Source organism: Littorina saxatilis, unplaced genomic scaffold (assembly GCF_037325665.1).
Source record: "Littorina saxatilis isolate snail1 unplaced genomic scaffold, US_GU_Lsax_2.0 scaffold_405, whole genome shotgun sequence".
NCBI lineage: Eukaryota > Metazoa > Mollusca > Gastropoda > Littorinimorpha > Littorinidae > Littorina > Littorina saxatilis.
This window is the reverse complement of record NW_027129429.1, coordinates 89,851-107,959: the sequence shown is the minus strand read 5'-3', so window position 1 is coordinate 107,959 and position 18,109 is coordinate 89,851. Positions and strand designations below refer to the sequence as shown.

At 40.3% G+C, this 18,109-nt stretch overlaps 1 protein-coding gene across 1 annotated transcript; it reads left to right on the top strand.

Annotated features, from left to right (window-relative positions):
* The first annotated feature begins 3,111 nt into the window (after nucleotides 1-3,111).
* On the top strand, nucleotides 3,112-13,781 carry LOC138957699 (uncharacterized). The gene is made up of 5 exons (XM_070328763.1): nucleotides 3,112-3,522; nucleotides 4,189-4,405; nucleotides 4,831-5,376; nucleotides 9,451-9,623; nucleotides 12,394-13,781. The coding sequence occupies exons 3-5, from the start codon at nucleotides 5,277-5,279 to the stop codon at nucleotides 12,655-12,657; spliced, it is 537 nt and encodes a 178-aa protein (XP_070184864.1). The 5' UTR covers nucleotides 3,112-3,522; nucleotides 4,189-4,405; nucleotides 4,831-5,276; the 3' UTR covers nucleotides 12,658-13,781.
* The last annotated feature ends 4,328 nt before the right edge of the window (nucleotides 13,782-18,109 follow it).

The window sequence follows — 18,109 nt, the reverse complement described above, 5'->3', positions numbered from 1 at the left end:
CGACCTTTCTGTCTGGAGACGGACCATCAACCTCTGCAATATCTTCAGGTTGCAAGGTTGGCAAACGCCAGACTTATGCGCTGGGCGTTGATTCTCCAACCGTACCAATTCACGGTACGCGTCATTCCAGGCGCCAACAATGTTGGAGCTGACTTTCTCTCTCGGGCTGTAGAGGAGAACATGACTGTGAGCGAAACCGAGGTTTCGTCTTGAAGAGGGGAGGTGTGTCACGATCGGGTGACAGAGACCAAGAAAGTGTCACTCAGTGGAGTGCCTGTTCTTGGTCGTGTATGATAGAAAGCGCCTGTGCGTGATATTGGGTTACAGCAGAGTTTGCTGACGGTGCTCAACGAGCACGGATGTTTTGTATCGCACGAGTTTTACAGTGGAGGTTTCTGCTGTCATAGCTAGGGCTGACGGTTTTTCGCTGACAGCGCACACGGGATTTTCACGGATTGAGTTTCTCGTGTCTTTTTCTGCTTGGGAGGCAGAATTGTGTATAGCTGGACTGGTTTTGTGACAAGGTCAGTCACGTGTTATTTGGCTAGGTTGTCTGACAGAGACACGAGGACGGCACACTTGACACCCAGCGGCAGAAGGGGAAGGATCGTATACACAGTTTCTAGAGTATGATGGTTTTTCACCGAGTATTATATTCGGCACTCTAGGGGAACTTCCACGAGTTATTTCTTCTCTCTGCCACGTATTTTGCTGAGGACAAGTCGTCAACTTTCCTTCGTCGGCGATGGCTTTCGCATAAGGATTCGACAAGGGGTTCTGGACGGTTTTGGTCACTGTTGACGAACAGAGGCTGGTCCAGGGAGGAAGCGGACTTTGCTTCCATTGAGAGTACAATCATAGGCTTTTGAGGTAATAAATCATTATTTAACGCTGTTGATGAGTCTGTGTTGTGGAATGAAATACTCTCTGTTGTTCTTTCCAGGTTAGCGCATAATTTACTCTCTGTGACGCTAAAATACTAATCTGTATATGGTTTTTGCAGATAGGGAGAGAAGGACGGAAAATGACTGTTTTGTTGTTGTAAAAAGTCCGTTTTGTGCAAGCCCACGTGCTCGATGAGATATTTAAAGATGACATGTTTTAAGGTGGTGGGTGAGGGGTAGCTGACATGTTTAGTGCACCGATGCTTTCTGTTTGCAGCCTTCGCTTCGTTTCGTTCGCCTCGCTTCGTTACATTCCTGTAACATCTGCACGGCTGACTCTGGCGGGAACTGTTGAAGCTGCGCTAACCAGCGGACCGGCTAACCAGCGAACCGGCTAACCAGCGGACCGGCTAACCAGCGAACCGACTAACCAGCATACCGGCTAAGCAGCAGCAGCAGAGATAAAGCTAAGTGCACCATGTCGTACGCACCCCGTTGACCACCGTTGTCTTTTCGTATCTATGATTTCATTGGAGTAGTGACAACGTGGGGTGTGTGACACCTGCACGAACTAGAGCTTTTCGAACAGAACATTCGCATTTAACTATATTTACACGGGTTCAGCGTGTTCCTATAATTTTCTACATACTACTGGCATTTTGTCAGTGAACACTGGTTTTTACGTGTTGAGAACGTAAAAGGAACATATTTTGAGTGAAGGCTCGAGGGAGGTGGAGAGTTTATACATAAACAGGCGTCTGAAACTTATACTTTTGTTGACTCTATTTAATTGTATGACTGCGAGAGTGGATCGTGGTGTGGTTAGTTAATTAGTAGTAATTAACCGGTTCATAATCACCTTTAGTGATATACTGAAACGTGACAGTCTTGCTTGTTTGTTGTCTCTCAGCGTTGAACAAATGCTGTGTGTTTTGCTTGTTTGTCACGTTGTCTCTCAGCGTTGAACAAATGCTGTGTGTTTTGCTTGTTTGTTGTCTCTCAGCGTTGAACAAATGCTGTGTGTTTTGCTTGTTTGTCAAGTTGTCTCTCAGCGTTGAACACATGCTGTGTGTTTTGCTTGTTTGTTGTCTCTCAGCGTTGAACAAATGCTGTGTGTCTTGCTTGTTTGTTGTCTCTCAGCGTTGAATTTAAATGCTGTGTGTTCTGCTTGATCGTCTTTCAGCGTTGCATTTAAATGCTGAACGTTTGCATGTTCGTTCTGTCTTTCAGTGTTGAGTCTACGTGTTGTTGCCGTGTCTGTCTTGTGTATGAAACAGAGCCAGCAGGAACGAGATAGGCATACATAAGAAAGGAGCCGTAGGTGTTATAGTTATTAATCGGAGTTAGGGTAAACGCTGGGTAAGACTGATTTTAATTGAAGGATTGTTTGGTGCTTTGTTTGATGGGTTTGTTACTTGCTTTTCATGTAATATAGTGTAAAATAAAACCTTGTAACTGTTTCCTATGAGTTATGGTGAACATCACTGTACGTACGAGAGGTGAGCGTGAACATGCGTGTGTCGGTGAACGAACGTAAGTGTGTGAGCTTGCTTTCGTGTCATGTATTGTAACTTCTGCCTCTCCTTGACTGTTGTCCTGTAAACATGTGTTGTTAAAACTGTACTGTACGACGGTGGCAAACTCCAACATCCAAAACACACATCACAATATTTATGTAACGCACAGTCTAGATCACTAAGAAACACACAGGGTTTCCTCTGAATACCGAGGTCGGCTAGTATTGTAGGCACATGTATTGAACACAACGCGAGGCATAGACTACATTACAATAGGGCCAGAGTAAAGGTGAGATAAAGAGTTGCTCTCCTCGGCAATCTTCAGCCTCCCCCTGAGAACAATTAATGAGGATACGGACCCTCTCTAGGGCTCCGGTTACAATAAATATTGACCACCATCAAATCAACTGAGAACATAAAAGGTAAAGGCTAATTTGATTAATTCAGATTGGTGAAAATAACCTATAACTATTCCTCTAGCTTTCAACAAAAAAAATCATTTCATTTTCATTTTCACCAGTTTCCATTTCAGGCTTTGTCCCATCGCTGGGAAGTTCGGGTCGCTCCGTTATTTTTTACATTTAGTCAAGTTTTGATAATTTCTTTGACTTAAAACTTGGTATAAAGTCAGATAATGTTGTGAAGATACTATATATATATATAAAATATTACATGTACATGCTTTAGTTTGAGGTCGCGCAAGGTAGTGCAAGGTCGCGTGTGGTCGCGTGCGGTCGCGTAGTAATTAGTCAGACAGCTTTTGTGACGTCGAAAGCCGGAAAGGCAACACCGGGACCTGTGTGCACACTTCGAACTTTGAAGAGGACAACTTTTATTTGTCAATCACATAAAGTGGAAAATGGGATTTTCAAACACTCTTAAACTTAAAACCGGAGCAGTACCGACCATTCGTCCAGCAAAGTAACCCACCACCAGTAACCAATTACTCAGTACTCCGCCGCTGGACTACAGACGTTCGGATGAACCCAGTCCACATCAAGAAAGAAGAAGAAGAAGAAGAAAGCTCTGCGTCAAAAATGTCGGGGCACCCAAGGAGAAACAAAACTCAAAAGTCACTTTGAAAGTGACTCGAAGACCGTGTGTCGTCGACGAACTGCGAGGTAGGTAGAACTCAAGATGTCGCCTTATAATTTCCTCTGTCCTCTGTCCTCCCTATATTGACTCTACACTGTTTGTTCCAAAAATGCTCTCTCAGACCTACTTTTTTTTTTCGCAACACGAGTAAGTCTACTCTAAGTTTTTTCAAACTTTAGATGAATAACTTTCCTCTGGGGAGTGACCTGACACAGTGAGTGAGTGACAGGAAATACAGTTTTCATCTAGATCAGTAGAAGTGATACATTCATGTAAGAAACATTTTCTGCAAATCAGTTTATCCATGCACAGGCATCAGATTCAAACAACTTACAAGTCACCATGCCAGTCAGCTGTTCAGTATCACATTGTCCCATCCCCAGATGTTCGGCTTTGGATTGATTTAGATCCCCATATATATGTTTTGTCAATTTGTGCCAGTGCCACTCTTTTTCAGAACATATGTGATATAATATGTTTGTTAGAATTGATCAGTGTAGGCTAGGTGAACTTTGGTTAAAGAAGATAAAAGTAAATCAGGGATTATAAAATGGCAAGCGATTCCCAGAGCGCGGCGATTCACTGAGCGCGGCGCGTTGTGCAGCGCAGCGATTCCCAGAGCGCGGCTACTGCTGTCACATTGTTTTGTAATTATCAATTATCAGCAATCTGCAATGTCATTTGTTCTTCAGATGTTTCTGCCATTGCCGAAACCAAGGATGTCAGCGTCCAATGCAATCTGATCAACGCCCCACCTCAAAACGCAATGCGGTTCTAACCCTAAAGTGTAGGAACAGATGAGAGTGTGGGGAAGGAAGAACGAAAAGGCGAACGACAGCGCGCTGCAGCTGCGGAAGAGGACGAGCCTGCTGACGAGGATGGAGGTGAACCAGAAGATCCGCAGTTCTTGTAAGTTTTCAATAGACATAGATTCTCTACATTTTAAAAAGTAAGACAGAAGTCAAGGGTTACTTTGGGTGACAGTCAGCTATTTTTTAGCTGCTATCATTGTGTCCTTTGTTTTTGTCTTTCTCTCTCTGGTCTCTATCTCACTGGCCATAACCCTTTTTTGTCTATTAAATGGGTGAAAAACACCATAAACATGTCAAACATTTTTGTTGTGACATTATTTAGCTTAATTTCTCATCACAAGTAAGAAGCTGATTTCATCTTAAAATTTTTTTTTATACTGGATTTCACTGTCATTGCGACATGTATAACATGTAGTAATTATATCCATAGCACTAACAGTGAATTTGTGCTTGTGTATGGCACATGTAGTTTCCATAGTAACCCTTTATGTGCTAAGAAAGTGTATAACCTGTGTGTTTTAGGAATGCTCCTGAGCCGAGACCCAGCCCCGACCTGGAAGACAAGTACATTGTCTTCCAGGCAAACTTGATGCAGCTGTTAGAGAGTTGTCCTCGATGCTCTCACCCTGCGAAGGCCTTCATATCGAAGACAGTGGGATCTTGCATCCACGTCCGACAAGACTGCTCCAAGTGCTGTTTCTTCAGAGAGTGGACCAGCCAACCGTACATAAAGCAGATGCCCTGCGGGAACCTGCTCCTGTCATCAGCTGTTGTGCTCTCTGGCTGCAGCCCGACAAAAATTCTCCGGCTGTTTTACCTGCACAATGTGCGTTACATTTTGGAGAGCACGTTCTTCTGGCATCAGCGGCACTTCATTTTTCCTATAGTGGAAAGAAAATGGAAACGGGAGCAGTCAGAGCTCATCTCGCAGCTTCAGGACGAGAGAGGAAGTCTAGAGCTGATTGGTGATGGGCGGTCAGATAGCCCAGGACACTGTGCCAAATATGGCACATACACTCTCATCGAACAGGGACTGGGGAAAGTCCTGGATATATACAGATTGTGCAGGTAAGAAAGATATTTAGGCGTTTCAGTGTCTCATACTCATAGACGCATCAAGGTAACTAATTACAATCAAAGTTTTGTAGAGAGGCATTTTTTTTCTTCAAAAATATTAACAGTAATGCATACCCAGTTCAAATCTTTTTTTTTAATCTGAATTTGACTCCTAGTTATCAACCAACCCCCACCCCACCCCAATCTCCCCCCTGACTCACCCGAGTAATTGGTGAGTGGGATTCCTTTGTGTCCGTCTTTTAGACCGAGTTGGATTTTCAGCGACTGCTTTTGACAATTGACATTTGAACTTGTCATGTACATGTGCCCGTTGAAACTATGTGCACGCTTAACTGGAAGTAGAACAACTCTAGATATAAACTGTGACGAATGCGATATTAAATAAAAGAGGGCAGGGAATCACAATTCCTGATAACACGACGGTGCACAACCGATGTGCAGTGAAACCCGTTCATATTTGTTTGCAAACTGTCATAAACTTTGGCAATAACATTATTAAACGAATAAAATGAGTGCCGGCTGCCGTAGCCGAAACAGTCGGCGGTCGTAACAGAAAAGTGGGGCGGCCGTATCAATGCATCGCTGGCGGTCGTAACTGCTAGCACGGCGACGCGTACCAAAAAAATACACATGCTCTTTTCCTCAGCCGATGACACAAACACACTTGCATATGGTCAAGGCTCTGGAGGTGACTCCAATGAGTGTGACATGCAAGAACAAATTTCAATGTTATTACAAGCTGACAATTTCCTGACAAGTTACTAGGTATGGTCATGCTAAACTTCTACGAAAAATGTTTTTCACACTTGAGCCATCGTTTAGATGTATTTACAAAAATAATATCAATGTTCAAACATAACATGACGCCATCACAATTTCAGATTCAGGCAATTTAATGATCCAAGAACAAACAAAAAGAAATGTTGGTGGTGTTTCTTTATTGCTAGACCACACATCCATCAATACAAACAAGATAAGCAGGTAAGAATCTCTAATTGGGTCAAATACCTGAGCTTGAAATTGCTTAAACATAACATGACACCAAAACACAAAGTCAAAATGCAGCATGGAGTTCAAAGACAAAATACTATCAATACTAAGTCCAAAACAGAAAACATAGATAATGTTTGTGTGTCTCCAAAATATCATTATGAAAATACTAATTATAGTCATCAAATTAAATCAATAATAGAGCCATCCTTCACTGGATGCTGCGTAATACCCGAAAATGCCAAAAATTAAACCAAGAACACGCCCAAATCAATCATTTTGGCATTAAATAATAATAAAACATTGTTACATACATTATTTCCTTTGCCCCCCCCAAGAGGGAAAAAAGAAAAAGTAGCCATGCTTGAACATAACATGACGCCGTGACAAAAGATAAACTTACATCATCTGGAGCTATAGATGCAAATAAAATATCAAATTCAGAAGCCATTGTGTGCATAGCGTTGGTAGCTACATTGCACAGTTAACTGCATAGCCAAGTCACAACCTTAGAAAAAGTTATTCTGAAATTAAAACACTTAAACATAACTTGACGCCATGAAACATAACATGACGCCGTGACACAGTCTTAATCAGGCTAAAGTGGCAAAACCAAACATAATGAAAGAACAGGAGGACAGCTATCTACATGCAGCGATGGTAGGTAATTATTAGCCACCAAATAATCTGATGTGTAAACTTAATCTTTTATGTTTGCACAGAAAATTTGCTGTTTGAGCATAACATGACGCCATGAAACATAACATGACACCGTGACAAAAGATAAAATTACATCCTCTGGAACTATGGGTGTAAGTAAGCCATCCAATTCAGATGCCATTGTGTGCACATAAAAGGCTGCTACAGAGCTAAATTTACTGAATAGGTGAGGGGCAACCTTAGAAAAAGTTTTTGTACCATGAAAAAATGCCCAAACATAACTTAAGACCATGTTCAAACCAATTAAAAGGAAAAAATGTATAGTCTACATTTACCTGTACAAAATGCTAGATAAAAAGGAAAGCTAGATGAAAATAGACTAAGAAACTATAAAAATTAAACTCAATATTACACTACAACACTGTGACAGTTCAAGCTGACACCGATGTGTTATGTTGTGTTTGGACATGGATCACACTAACTACAACAAAAACGTGGTTTCTATGGGGGGGGAAAGTTATTTGAAACAGATAATATCAATATTAAATTCTACATCTGTTTTTCTTTACCAAAAATAAAATAAGTAAAAAACCGAGTGCCCAAACCTAACATTACACCAGCCGTGGCAGCAGAGATCGACTGTGCATAGCGTCAAGTTATGTTTGGACATAAAACTAGCACTCGGCGATCAGACACAATAAGGGTCTACAAGTTCAGACCCAATGATGATGTTAATGCATAGTATTCAATCTGCCAAAAAAATTAGTGTATGTTAGAAGACATTTAGTTGAACGAGTTTAAACATAACGCTGACGACCTCGGACTTGGTGTAAAGTTGCGTTTGATCTCCTGCATCCCATAATATCAACCACGTATCTTGTAAATCGCAGTAAATGACTTTTAGGGGTACTTCACGAAGTGATTTCATGAAGGGATGCATCATTGATGGTTGAAAACGTACTTTGCTCTATCAAACCAAAAACGCAACAGTGACACCACATGATCGGCATGAATGCACATGACAAAGCAAAAATTGACAAATGTAGGAACGAAGGAAAGTGTTGATGAAAGCACAATTATTCAGACAGGATCTCTAGTTTTATCAGAGAAACAGAACTCAGCACTCGAAAGCCTAATGTGGTCATTACTTCATATTCTATCCATAATTTCGCTGGATTTGCACAAACTCAACAAATGACGCCAAAATAAAAACCTTACCTTTCGGTGTCCATCGCGCGCTTTGTCTTCAAATGGCGCAATATTCTAAATTGGAGTGGTTTTCACTTCCATGCTGGATTAATCTCCAAAAAATGGAGTGAAAAATACACATACATTGTTCCTTTTTCGTGTCCAAACGCAACGGTTTGTTGACACCATATCGCTTCCGCAAAATCAATGTAAATTTCTTGCTGCATCAGAGTTTAAAATGTTCGCTTGCTGATTAATCCAAGAACTAAAACATAAAATCTTTCAGATTAGAGGTTAATCACGTGTGTTGGATGCGGATATTTCTTTCAAGTTAACATCGATCGCTATCACCCAAACATGACACCACGCGTTGTGTTTGAGCACGATTGATGACGCTCTATATAAACAAGAAACGAACAAATATTTGACACGCACGTAACGTCAATAGGAATTGATAACGTTTTAAGAATTCGGAAATCAATAAATTGACTCTTGATTCGATCTTGTTATGGTGAAAAATGCTGTCTGAAGTGACACACAGGTATGTCTGTCACGTTTTTCTTCCACCACGATCGTCGATTTTTCATTAAAAAAAATTGTTTTTTAATGACAGAAAGCAAATTTAACTCATTTTATGTCATCACACGAAGCTTTGATTATATAAGAACAAGTGACAACAGTTTGATTTCATTAATTCTTTATCTTCAACCTTAGAATCGCAGTCAAAAATGCCAACTGGTGATTTCTGCACTCGAGCCACCTCCTGAGTCTTGACCATATATTTATATATATACAAGTATATTGGGACACTGCTATTGATGCATTTCGGTTATGATACATCACATTACCTGATCAAATGACCGTTGTTGCTTCAAGCCTCTTGTAATCTCCACCATTTAAAAAGAAATCCCCAAATCGAACAATTTCAGCAAATACGACGCTGTCACAAATCTAAAACAGAAGCCTCAAAAATTAAATCGATAACATGTTAATCCTCATGCAATCATAAATCCGCTGAGAACAAATAAACTTTGCTGGCTTCGATAATTACGCCGCAATAATTATTAGTTTGGAAGTTAGTCGTAACACTTTCCCCGGCGTGTGGGGGACTGGGAGACCTGTAACTTTAATTGTAAATAGTACAGACATGGGTAAACTGTCAGATGATTTTGAATAAAATTAACACTGTGATCAGCATATTTTAATGCAATTTTCTGTTCTTTACAGGAGATGTCATCCAGTGGCCACCAAAATGTGACCTGGATCGATTAGCTGGGAAATGGGCAGCCAGAGCTGGTTTCCCGGGCGTAGTTGGAGCGATTGATGGGACCTACATAAAGATACCAGGAACCAGGGATGCGTACATCTGCCGTAAAGGTTTCCCAGCGATGCATCTCCAGGTAACAGATTTGATCACTTTCTGTTTCAGATACGTGGATTGTTAACCTTGGCAGAACTGACCATTATGGTGCCTGTGTATTTATTCCCTATTGAAATACTGGAGTAACACTAGCAGTGTCATTTCATAATTGGAATCTACTGTCATTTTAAGTCACTATTTGAATCTTTGAATTTAAAGACAAGTATTTAACGGCACAGTGCGCCTCCCGTAAACCATCACAGATACTGTCAGGCTTTTACACACAGTATAAACAACCTTCATTATGAACGCTCACCAAAGGGAACATCCTAGGTGCCTTACGTAAAGAGGCTGAACGAGTAATTTTCAAAGATTTAATGTTGCGGATTGTCTTCAAGACAATCGGACCGAGGTGCGTTTTGGCGCTAGACCTAACTTTTAAAATCAAAATAATAAATTGACAGCGTGTTACACAAACATTCTTAAATCATAAAATAAATATTTTTTTCATCAAGACAAGATCATTAAAACTCGAAGTATTTGAAGTTAAAATAAGGAACGCCCAGAAGCAGGTTCACGTAAGGTTCGCCAGTTCCTGTGAATAGTCAAAAGTCATCGCGAGGGTTCTTGTGAACCACAGCCGTTTGTTTAGTGCATAGTCAGAGGTACATAATAACGTGCTATTGCAGACAAGCTCACAGCGAGTCGCATTCAAATTCCTGACGACTGCTTTGTCAAAAAGGGAAACTGGAATAACAGAGTTCACGATGTCGATGGCTCCGGGGTAAGATAAACCATGCAAAACAATTTTTGTGTGAAAATTGCTCGCTCTTTACGGTAAGCACCTAGGATGTTCTAAAGCGGTGAGTGTTTCAATGAAAGGGTGTTTGTACTGTGTGTAAAAGCCTGACAGTGTCTGTGATGGTTTACGTGAGAAATATTAAATGTTTAAACCGATATTGGGAGTTCAGACAAGTTTGAATTATGATGGTGTGTGGATTAATTCCAAGAAAACCATCATGAAAATGTACCTACGCCTCGTTTCTCTGACTTTTCTTTTTCTGTTGTTAGATCTATACATGTCATATACCGCTACCCCCCGCGGGTTAGGGGGAAGAATTTACCCGATGCTCCCCAGCATGTCGTAAGAGGAGACTAACGGATTCTGTTTCTCCTTTTACCCTTGTTAAGTGTTTCTTGTATAGAATATAGTCAATTTTTGTAAAGATTTTAGTCAAGCAGTATGTAAGAAATGTTAAATCCTTTGTACTGGAAACTTGCATTCTCCCAGTAAGGTATATTGTACTACGTTGCAACTATGCAAGCGCCTGGAGCAAATTTTTGATTAGTGCTTTTGTGAACAAGAAACTATTGACAGGTGGCTCTATCCCATCTTCCTCCCCCCCCCCCCCCCCCCCCTTTTCCCCGTCGCGATATAACCTTGAATGGTTGAAAACGACGTTAAACACCAAATAAAGAAAGAAAAAAAAACATATACCGCTTTTAGTGAAAGTTGAGGCAGCACTTTCTGATCAAATTTATTAAAAATTTGTTCAAGCATTTCTTGACTAAGCATGGATAATCACACCGGGGACTGTGTTCCGCCTTATTTCAGCCGGGCTTGTTGTTACTCCGTTTTGAGCTGGGCTTGGTGTCACGCAAATGTAAGTGTCTGCACTAAAGTACAAACTATGTCTTCTAAAAAAACCTCATTTCCAGGAACGGATGTTTTTAGCACTAACCTAAGTAATTTGTCTCTCTATTGGTGTTATTTTTATCTGACAAGGTTTATTATGTGACCCCCATCAGCTTGAAATACGTGCAGGTTGTCGCTTTTCGGGCAAAAAAGCTGATCAAACTCAAGAAATGATAAGCAACGGTATCATGTTATGGTTTTTCTGTATCATAAGTTTGTTCTATAGTTTCTTGCTGTTATGCTGATGCATTTTCCCGAACCTGCTTTAAGGCGTTGAGGCACGAAAAGTAAAACCAAAACCCATGTCAGGCGAGTTTTGTTCCGTGCTGGACACCCAGAACAAAAGCAAGCCCAGTGGCAGTGCGGAACGCAGACAAAAATGCAGGAGGCCCAGCGCGGAACAAAACGTACACCACTTGCTTGTTTTGATTGCTTCTTATGACATAGTGAGGACGCATTGAAGCACGCAATTGATACAGATGATTATAGCTTTACCCAAAATAGTAAAAATACAGGAATATTTGTTGTTCAAATCCATCTTTGAGAGAAATTTACGTTGAACCTTCATTTTTCACTAAAAAACCTGCATGTATGCCTTCCATTCGGCTATTGTCAATTAACCAGGTAAGCAAAAGACGTTTTTAGCTGTCTACAAAGAAAACAATTATTCCCCTTTCTACTGACATTCATCAATTTTAGCTTAAATCAGTGTGAAAGTCATAGTTTGTGTTTTTATGAAGATACTTTCGTTTGCGTGACACTGAGCCCGGCTGAAAACGGAGTAACAACGAGCCCGGCTGAAATAAGGCGGAACACAGTTCTCGGTGTGATAATGGGGATGTTTACCCTTCAAAAACATGATTTTTTTTATTGTTCTTTATCATTTCATATATGCATGTCATGGTTACGCTGAAAATGCACTCAATGATAAATGAATTATATGGGACAGTAGGCACCTCATTCACATGTTCTGCAGAGAGGAGCTGTGCTCAGCTCAGTCTTATGGTTTAGGCTAGCGAAGCATTAGGATATATACATGTAGCCTCTGTTGTGGTTGGTTTTTAGTTTCAGGCTGATAGATTATTTTTATATTGATTTACGCGACTTGTTTCAGGTTGTATGCGACAAAGACCTCCTCTTTCTGGATGTGTTTATGGGTTACACTGGGTCCGTGCATGACAGCCGAGTTTTCCCCAACTCAGATCTCCATGGAGTGTTGGAGTCTGACGCAAGTAAGCTGCCTCCAGAGTACCATATGATCGGGGACTCGGCCTACCCTCAGTCTCCGCAAGTACCTGCTGGTTCCATTCCGCGACAACGGCCATCTGACCCCTGTGGAAACTGCCTACAACAGAGCCCAGGCAAGGACAAGAGTTGACGTGGAGCGGGCTATTGGTTTGTTGAAAGGAAAATTCCGCAGACTGAAGGATCTCGAGATGACGAACATCCGTGAAGTTCCAATGTTAATTTTTTCAGCATGTGTCCTACATAACTTTATCATTATAGAAAATGGCTTGGACGAGGACGACATTGACTTGTCGGAGAGTGAAGATGAAGACGAGGACGGAGGTCAATGTGGTGGTGATCACTGCATGTCTGCAACACAAAAAAGACTGGAAATTGCAAATGTTTTTTCTTGAGAACTGTTCTATGTGTTTCAAGGACGTGTCGTATACCGTATATCATTCTACGAGGCTGAATTGATTGTAGATAACAAGTACTGCCAGTGTGTATTGAGTTGCATGTTTTTATGTGTTTCGTAATTTTCCATTTAAATTTTAATGTGTAGAATTAACTGGGTAAAGGTTGGGTTCCTGGTGAGATCTTAATCTGACTCACAAGAAACATACTGCCAAATGTTCAAATATGAAACTAAGTTATTATTTCTTTTTTCAGTTCAATGACATTTTCGTTATAAGATGACCAGACGTACCAAATAACCAAAGATGCTAATTAAAAAATATGAGTTTACAAAAAGGGGGAGACAACCTAAGGGAGAAATGCGAGGCACTCTAACAGCTGAGCACAAAACCAAAACTAGAAGATAATATTTGTAAAATAACTGTGACTCTAAAACGATAGTACAATAATAAGCAACAAAGTTTAGAACATAATAACTGAAAAAACCCACAACACAACGTAGTAAATAAAACTACAGTGATTGAGAGTTAGTATCGCAAAACAATAAAATTATGGTTATCTTACACACAAACTTAAGTAATTGACGATGTTGAGAAGAAATTGATAGAAATTCCTCTGAATCAAACGCCATTAATTCCAAATGTTCTAGTTTAAAATTGGTTATAAAGCACTGATTGGTTAATTTAGATCAATGTCAATGATGACCAGCAAAGTCACTATCTTCCTAGTTCAATATGATAAGCATCACTGTCTGAAGCATACTGAATTTTGACCAGGATTGTGCCACTCATAAAATACACAAGCATATGTTTGCCACTCAATGATTATACAGTGAGACTTGTCTCCACATATTGTTGTTAATCAATGAGCTATGTGTAGCTCCAACATAAACAACCAGAAGATTTACCTTCATTGTAAATGTTGTTCGTCCTTTGTTTTGGAAGATGACCGCAGACTCATGGTATGCTTGGATGTCTAGTCTGTCCATAAATAACTGATAAGCTTGTCCGGGCCAGGATTCCCGTTCCGCATGCGATTCTGCTACGCCATTATTGGAACTGAATATCAAGGTTTTTCAGAGAGGTTTTTAGTGTGTCCTTACAGATATATCTTTGCTTCGTCAAAAGAAACAACCTGCAGCGTACGGCAGCTGAAAATTAAAGGTACATATAGTTCAAACAATCATTCAACTGTATTTATTTGACCTTACACAGACTGTAGGAAGAGGCGAACCGTCTTGAACAAAAAAATTGTCCGCAGGAAGCGACTCCAAGAACACAGACGACTCGAAACTGAGTGACATACCTTGTAGTCTTTCTATGAAAGTAGTGGTCCAGTGAACGATACCTTCTGCCTGTGGTTTGACTTAGAGTTAGACTCTTGAGGATGTTGATAATGACGCACGACACTGACAGACTACAGAGAGTGACTGGGGGGGGGGGGGGTGGACATTTTTGGGATTAAACACTGCCATGGAGTTTATTTTATAGGAATGTTTTTAAACCTAATCTCATTGTGTTCGTTTTGAATCAAAAGTCTCACTCCAAATTCCGACAATAAGTCAATATGTCCGCCGGGTATCGATATGGTTGCTACAAGGTTGCTTCGGTTACAATACGATGAATAATGTCGAGGAATTTGTGGCAAGTGGATTCAAGCTTACCAAGATACTATTTTCAACTTCCCATTCTGGAATAGTTGTTGGCATTTGTAATCATTGTCTCGTGTATGAAATCACGTCTATTTACAGTGGAACCCCTTTTAGACCCCCCTCCCCCTCCAGCCCCCTTTCCCGCAGTGGGGCACTGCGGTTATGAAATTAAAGGCCCCTCCTGTTTTTGGAACTGCAGGAGCTTTTTAGTTTGCTGTTAGGTAGATTTTTGGTTCCTCTTTCCTGTCATGCTCTCTTTTTCTTCATGAATTCTTTTCTTTTTTCTGCCTTCTTGCTCATTCGCCTGTATTTTTTCCAAAAATCTCTTCTCTTGCCGCTTGTCTCGCGATTCATGTATAGTTTAATCTGTTAGTGTTCTGATGTAAGTCCAGCAGTAGATAGGTTAAGCCTATTTTAACATACTGGAAACTGGTAATCTTCCAGTAGGTATTAATTTAGTTTTACTAAAGCCTGCTGGGACACAAGTAATGGGTTAGTGCATTTGTAAACAGGAATCGCTTGACAAGTGGCCCCCTTCATTCCCCCCTTCCTCGTCCTGATATGGCTCTGCGTAGTCGGCTGGACGTTAAGCAACAAATAAATAAATAAATAAATAAAATCCAGCCCCCTTCCTATTACAGACACCCCCCCCCCCCCTCCCCCCTTTCCTAATCCCATTTCAGCCCTTGCTTTGTTCAGATTTCCTTGTCGACAATGTCTGAACATGTATATGCCCTGATAAATTCTATGATCTTATTTTCCAAAATAAAGTCTAAAGAGGGTGTTCCACTGTAGCAGACACAGGCAATGTGTTGTCATATGAAAGGCAATTGTTGTTTTCAAAACAAAAGTACAGGTTACTCACATTTTTGGTGTCTGGTAAACACAAAACCATCACATCATACTCATAGTGGCAGAGTGGTGATCTACATGTATATATATGTCTGATATTTGAAGGAAAATGGATGACAAAATAAACAACCTCTCTCACCACAACATCAAATTTATTTTCTAGGGGCTAGGGTTACGTTTTGTAAACTTGTGCACAAATTTAACGATCGATTTTGAATTTTTTTTATATCCTTTTTTTTTTATTTTTTTTTTTTTTTTTTTTTTTTTTTTTTAATTCTTTTTTGATATCCTTTATTTTTTATATATATTTTTTTTCTCTACAATTATTTTTTTTTTTTTTTTTTTGTGCAGTGTGTACAATTACAATGATTTTTTTTTAATTTTTATTTTAAAATTTTTTTTTTTTTTTTTTTTTTCCAGTGTGACAATGATTTAAAAAATTTTTTTGTTGTTTTAAACTGCGAAAAAAAAAAGTGTGTGTGAACAGGGATTGTTACTGGTGTTATATCCGGACATACACAAAACACAAAAAGTAACTAAAAGTGTGTTTTTTCTCGACATTTTGCTAAATTGTAAAAATAAAGTCAAATTAAATTATTTATATGTATTTAACCTTATTTCAAGCCTCCATAGTTATTTTTGAGTGATTTTGAAGACTTGTTTTATTTCGACGTCGAGGTAAAATTTCATGTCGGAGTAAAGCTCAAAATTTCACGCGGGAGTCGAGGTATCCCACCATAAACACATACACACACACACACACACACACACACACACTAACACACACACACACACACACACACTAACACACACACACACACATACACACACACATACACACACATACACACACACACACACACATACACACACACACACACAAACACACACACACACACCGAACACACACACACACACACACACACACACACACACATACCGAACACACACATACACACACACACACACACACACACACACACACATACACACACACACACACACACACACATACACACACACACACACACACACACCCCATGCAAGGGGTTTCAAAGCATCCCCCGAGGGACAGATTTGTGACACCAAATGGACCCTGTAAGCCACTTCTTGCTGGGGATCAGAGCGGGGTGTGACACCAAATGGACCCTGTAAGCCACTTCTTGCTGGGGATCAGAGCGGGGTGTGACACCAAATGGACCCTGTAAGCCACTTCTTGCTGGGGATCAGAGCGGGGTGTGACACCAAATGGACCCTGTAAGCCACTTCTTGCTGGGGATCAGAACGGGGTGTGACACCGGACCCCCTTACCAAAGAACACCCTTTACCTCCCAACCCCACTCCACCCCCTTACTACGCCTCAACGTGAGTCCAAAGTAACCCGGATGTCTATTAATTCGAGACGACAAAAGAACGGTGTTGCTCGTATCATGTAGCCTGCCTCCTTTTACCACCAGTGTTCTCGGAGTGTATCGTACGAACTTGGTGTTAATAACACAGCAAGACCTAGATAAAACGAGTGTGTGTTTATCGTGTGCTATCCTCTGTGGGGGTTTCACCGCCTTTCGTGAAGTTCGTGTTTTCCGGTGTGAGATTGCCATCGGCATGTACGTGTGTGTACAACGACAGACTTCAGTGGATTCAGTCGATGCTGGTACACGGAGGATAACCGGTGTAACACGAATTATTTACTCCACGAAAAATTTACTCCGGAGTAAATATTTCGTACGAAATTCTTACTCCGAGTACACTTTTCGTACGAGAAAAGAACTCCCCAAGGCACGAAAAAATTACTCCCTCCACGACATTTTTACTCCCCATTTTTACATTTAGTCAAGTTTTGACTAAATGTTTTAACGTAGAGGGGGGAATCGAGACGAGGGTTGTGGTGTATGTGTGTGTGTGTGTCTGTCTGTCTGTCTGTGTGTGTGTGTGTGTAGAGCGATTCAGACTAAACTACTGGGCCGATCTTTATGAAATTTGACATGAGAGTTCCTGGGTATGATATCCCCGGACGTTTTTTTCATTTTTTCGATAAATACCTTTGATGACGTCATATCCGGCCTTTTGTAAAAGTTGAGGCGGCACTGTCACACCCTCATTTTTCAATCAAATTGATTGAAATTTTGGCAAAGCAATCTTCGACAAAGCCCGGGGTTTGGTATTGCATTTCAGCTTGGTGGCTTAAAAACTAATGAGTGAGTTTGGTCATTAAAAATCGGAAACTTGTAATTAAAATTATTTTTTTTATTAAACGATCCAAAAACAATTTCATCTTATTCTTCGTCATTATCTGATTCCAAAAACATATACATATGTTATATTCAAATTAAAAACAAGCTCTAAAAATTAAAAATATAAAAATTATTATAAAAATTAAATTTCCGAAATCGTTTTAAAAACTCTTTCATCTTATTCCTTGTCGGTTCTGATTCCAAAAACATATAGATATGATATGTTTGGATAAAAAACACGCTCACAAAGTTAAAACGAAAAGAGGTACAGTAAAGCGTGCTATGAAGCACAGCGCAACCGCTACCACGCCAAACAGGCTCGTCACTTTCACTGCCTTTTGCACTAGCGGCGGACTACGTTCAGTTTCATTCTGTGAGTTCCACAGCTTGACTAAATGTAGTTATTTCACCTTACGCGACTTGTTTTTACTTCCAGTAAAAATCTCGTGCGC

What these genes read in the sequence shown, in the direction of transcription:
- LOC138957699 (XM_070328763.1), top strand. Translation starts at nt 5,277, where the DNA reads ATGGGCGGTCAGATAGCCCAGGACACTGTGCCAAATATGGCACATACA. An exon ending in GATATATACAGATTGTGCAG is followed by an intron (nt 5,377 to 9,450) that starts GTAAGAAAGATA and finishes TGTTCTTTACAG; the next exon opens with GAGATGTCATCCAGTGGCCA. An exon ending in TCCCAGCGATGCATCTCCAG is followed by an intron (nt 9,624 to 12,393) that starts GTAACAGATTTG and finishes GACTTGTTTCAG; the next exon opens with GTTGTATGCGACAAAGACCT.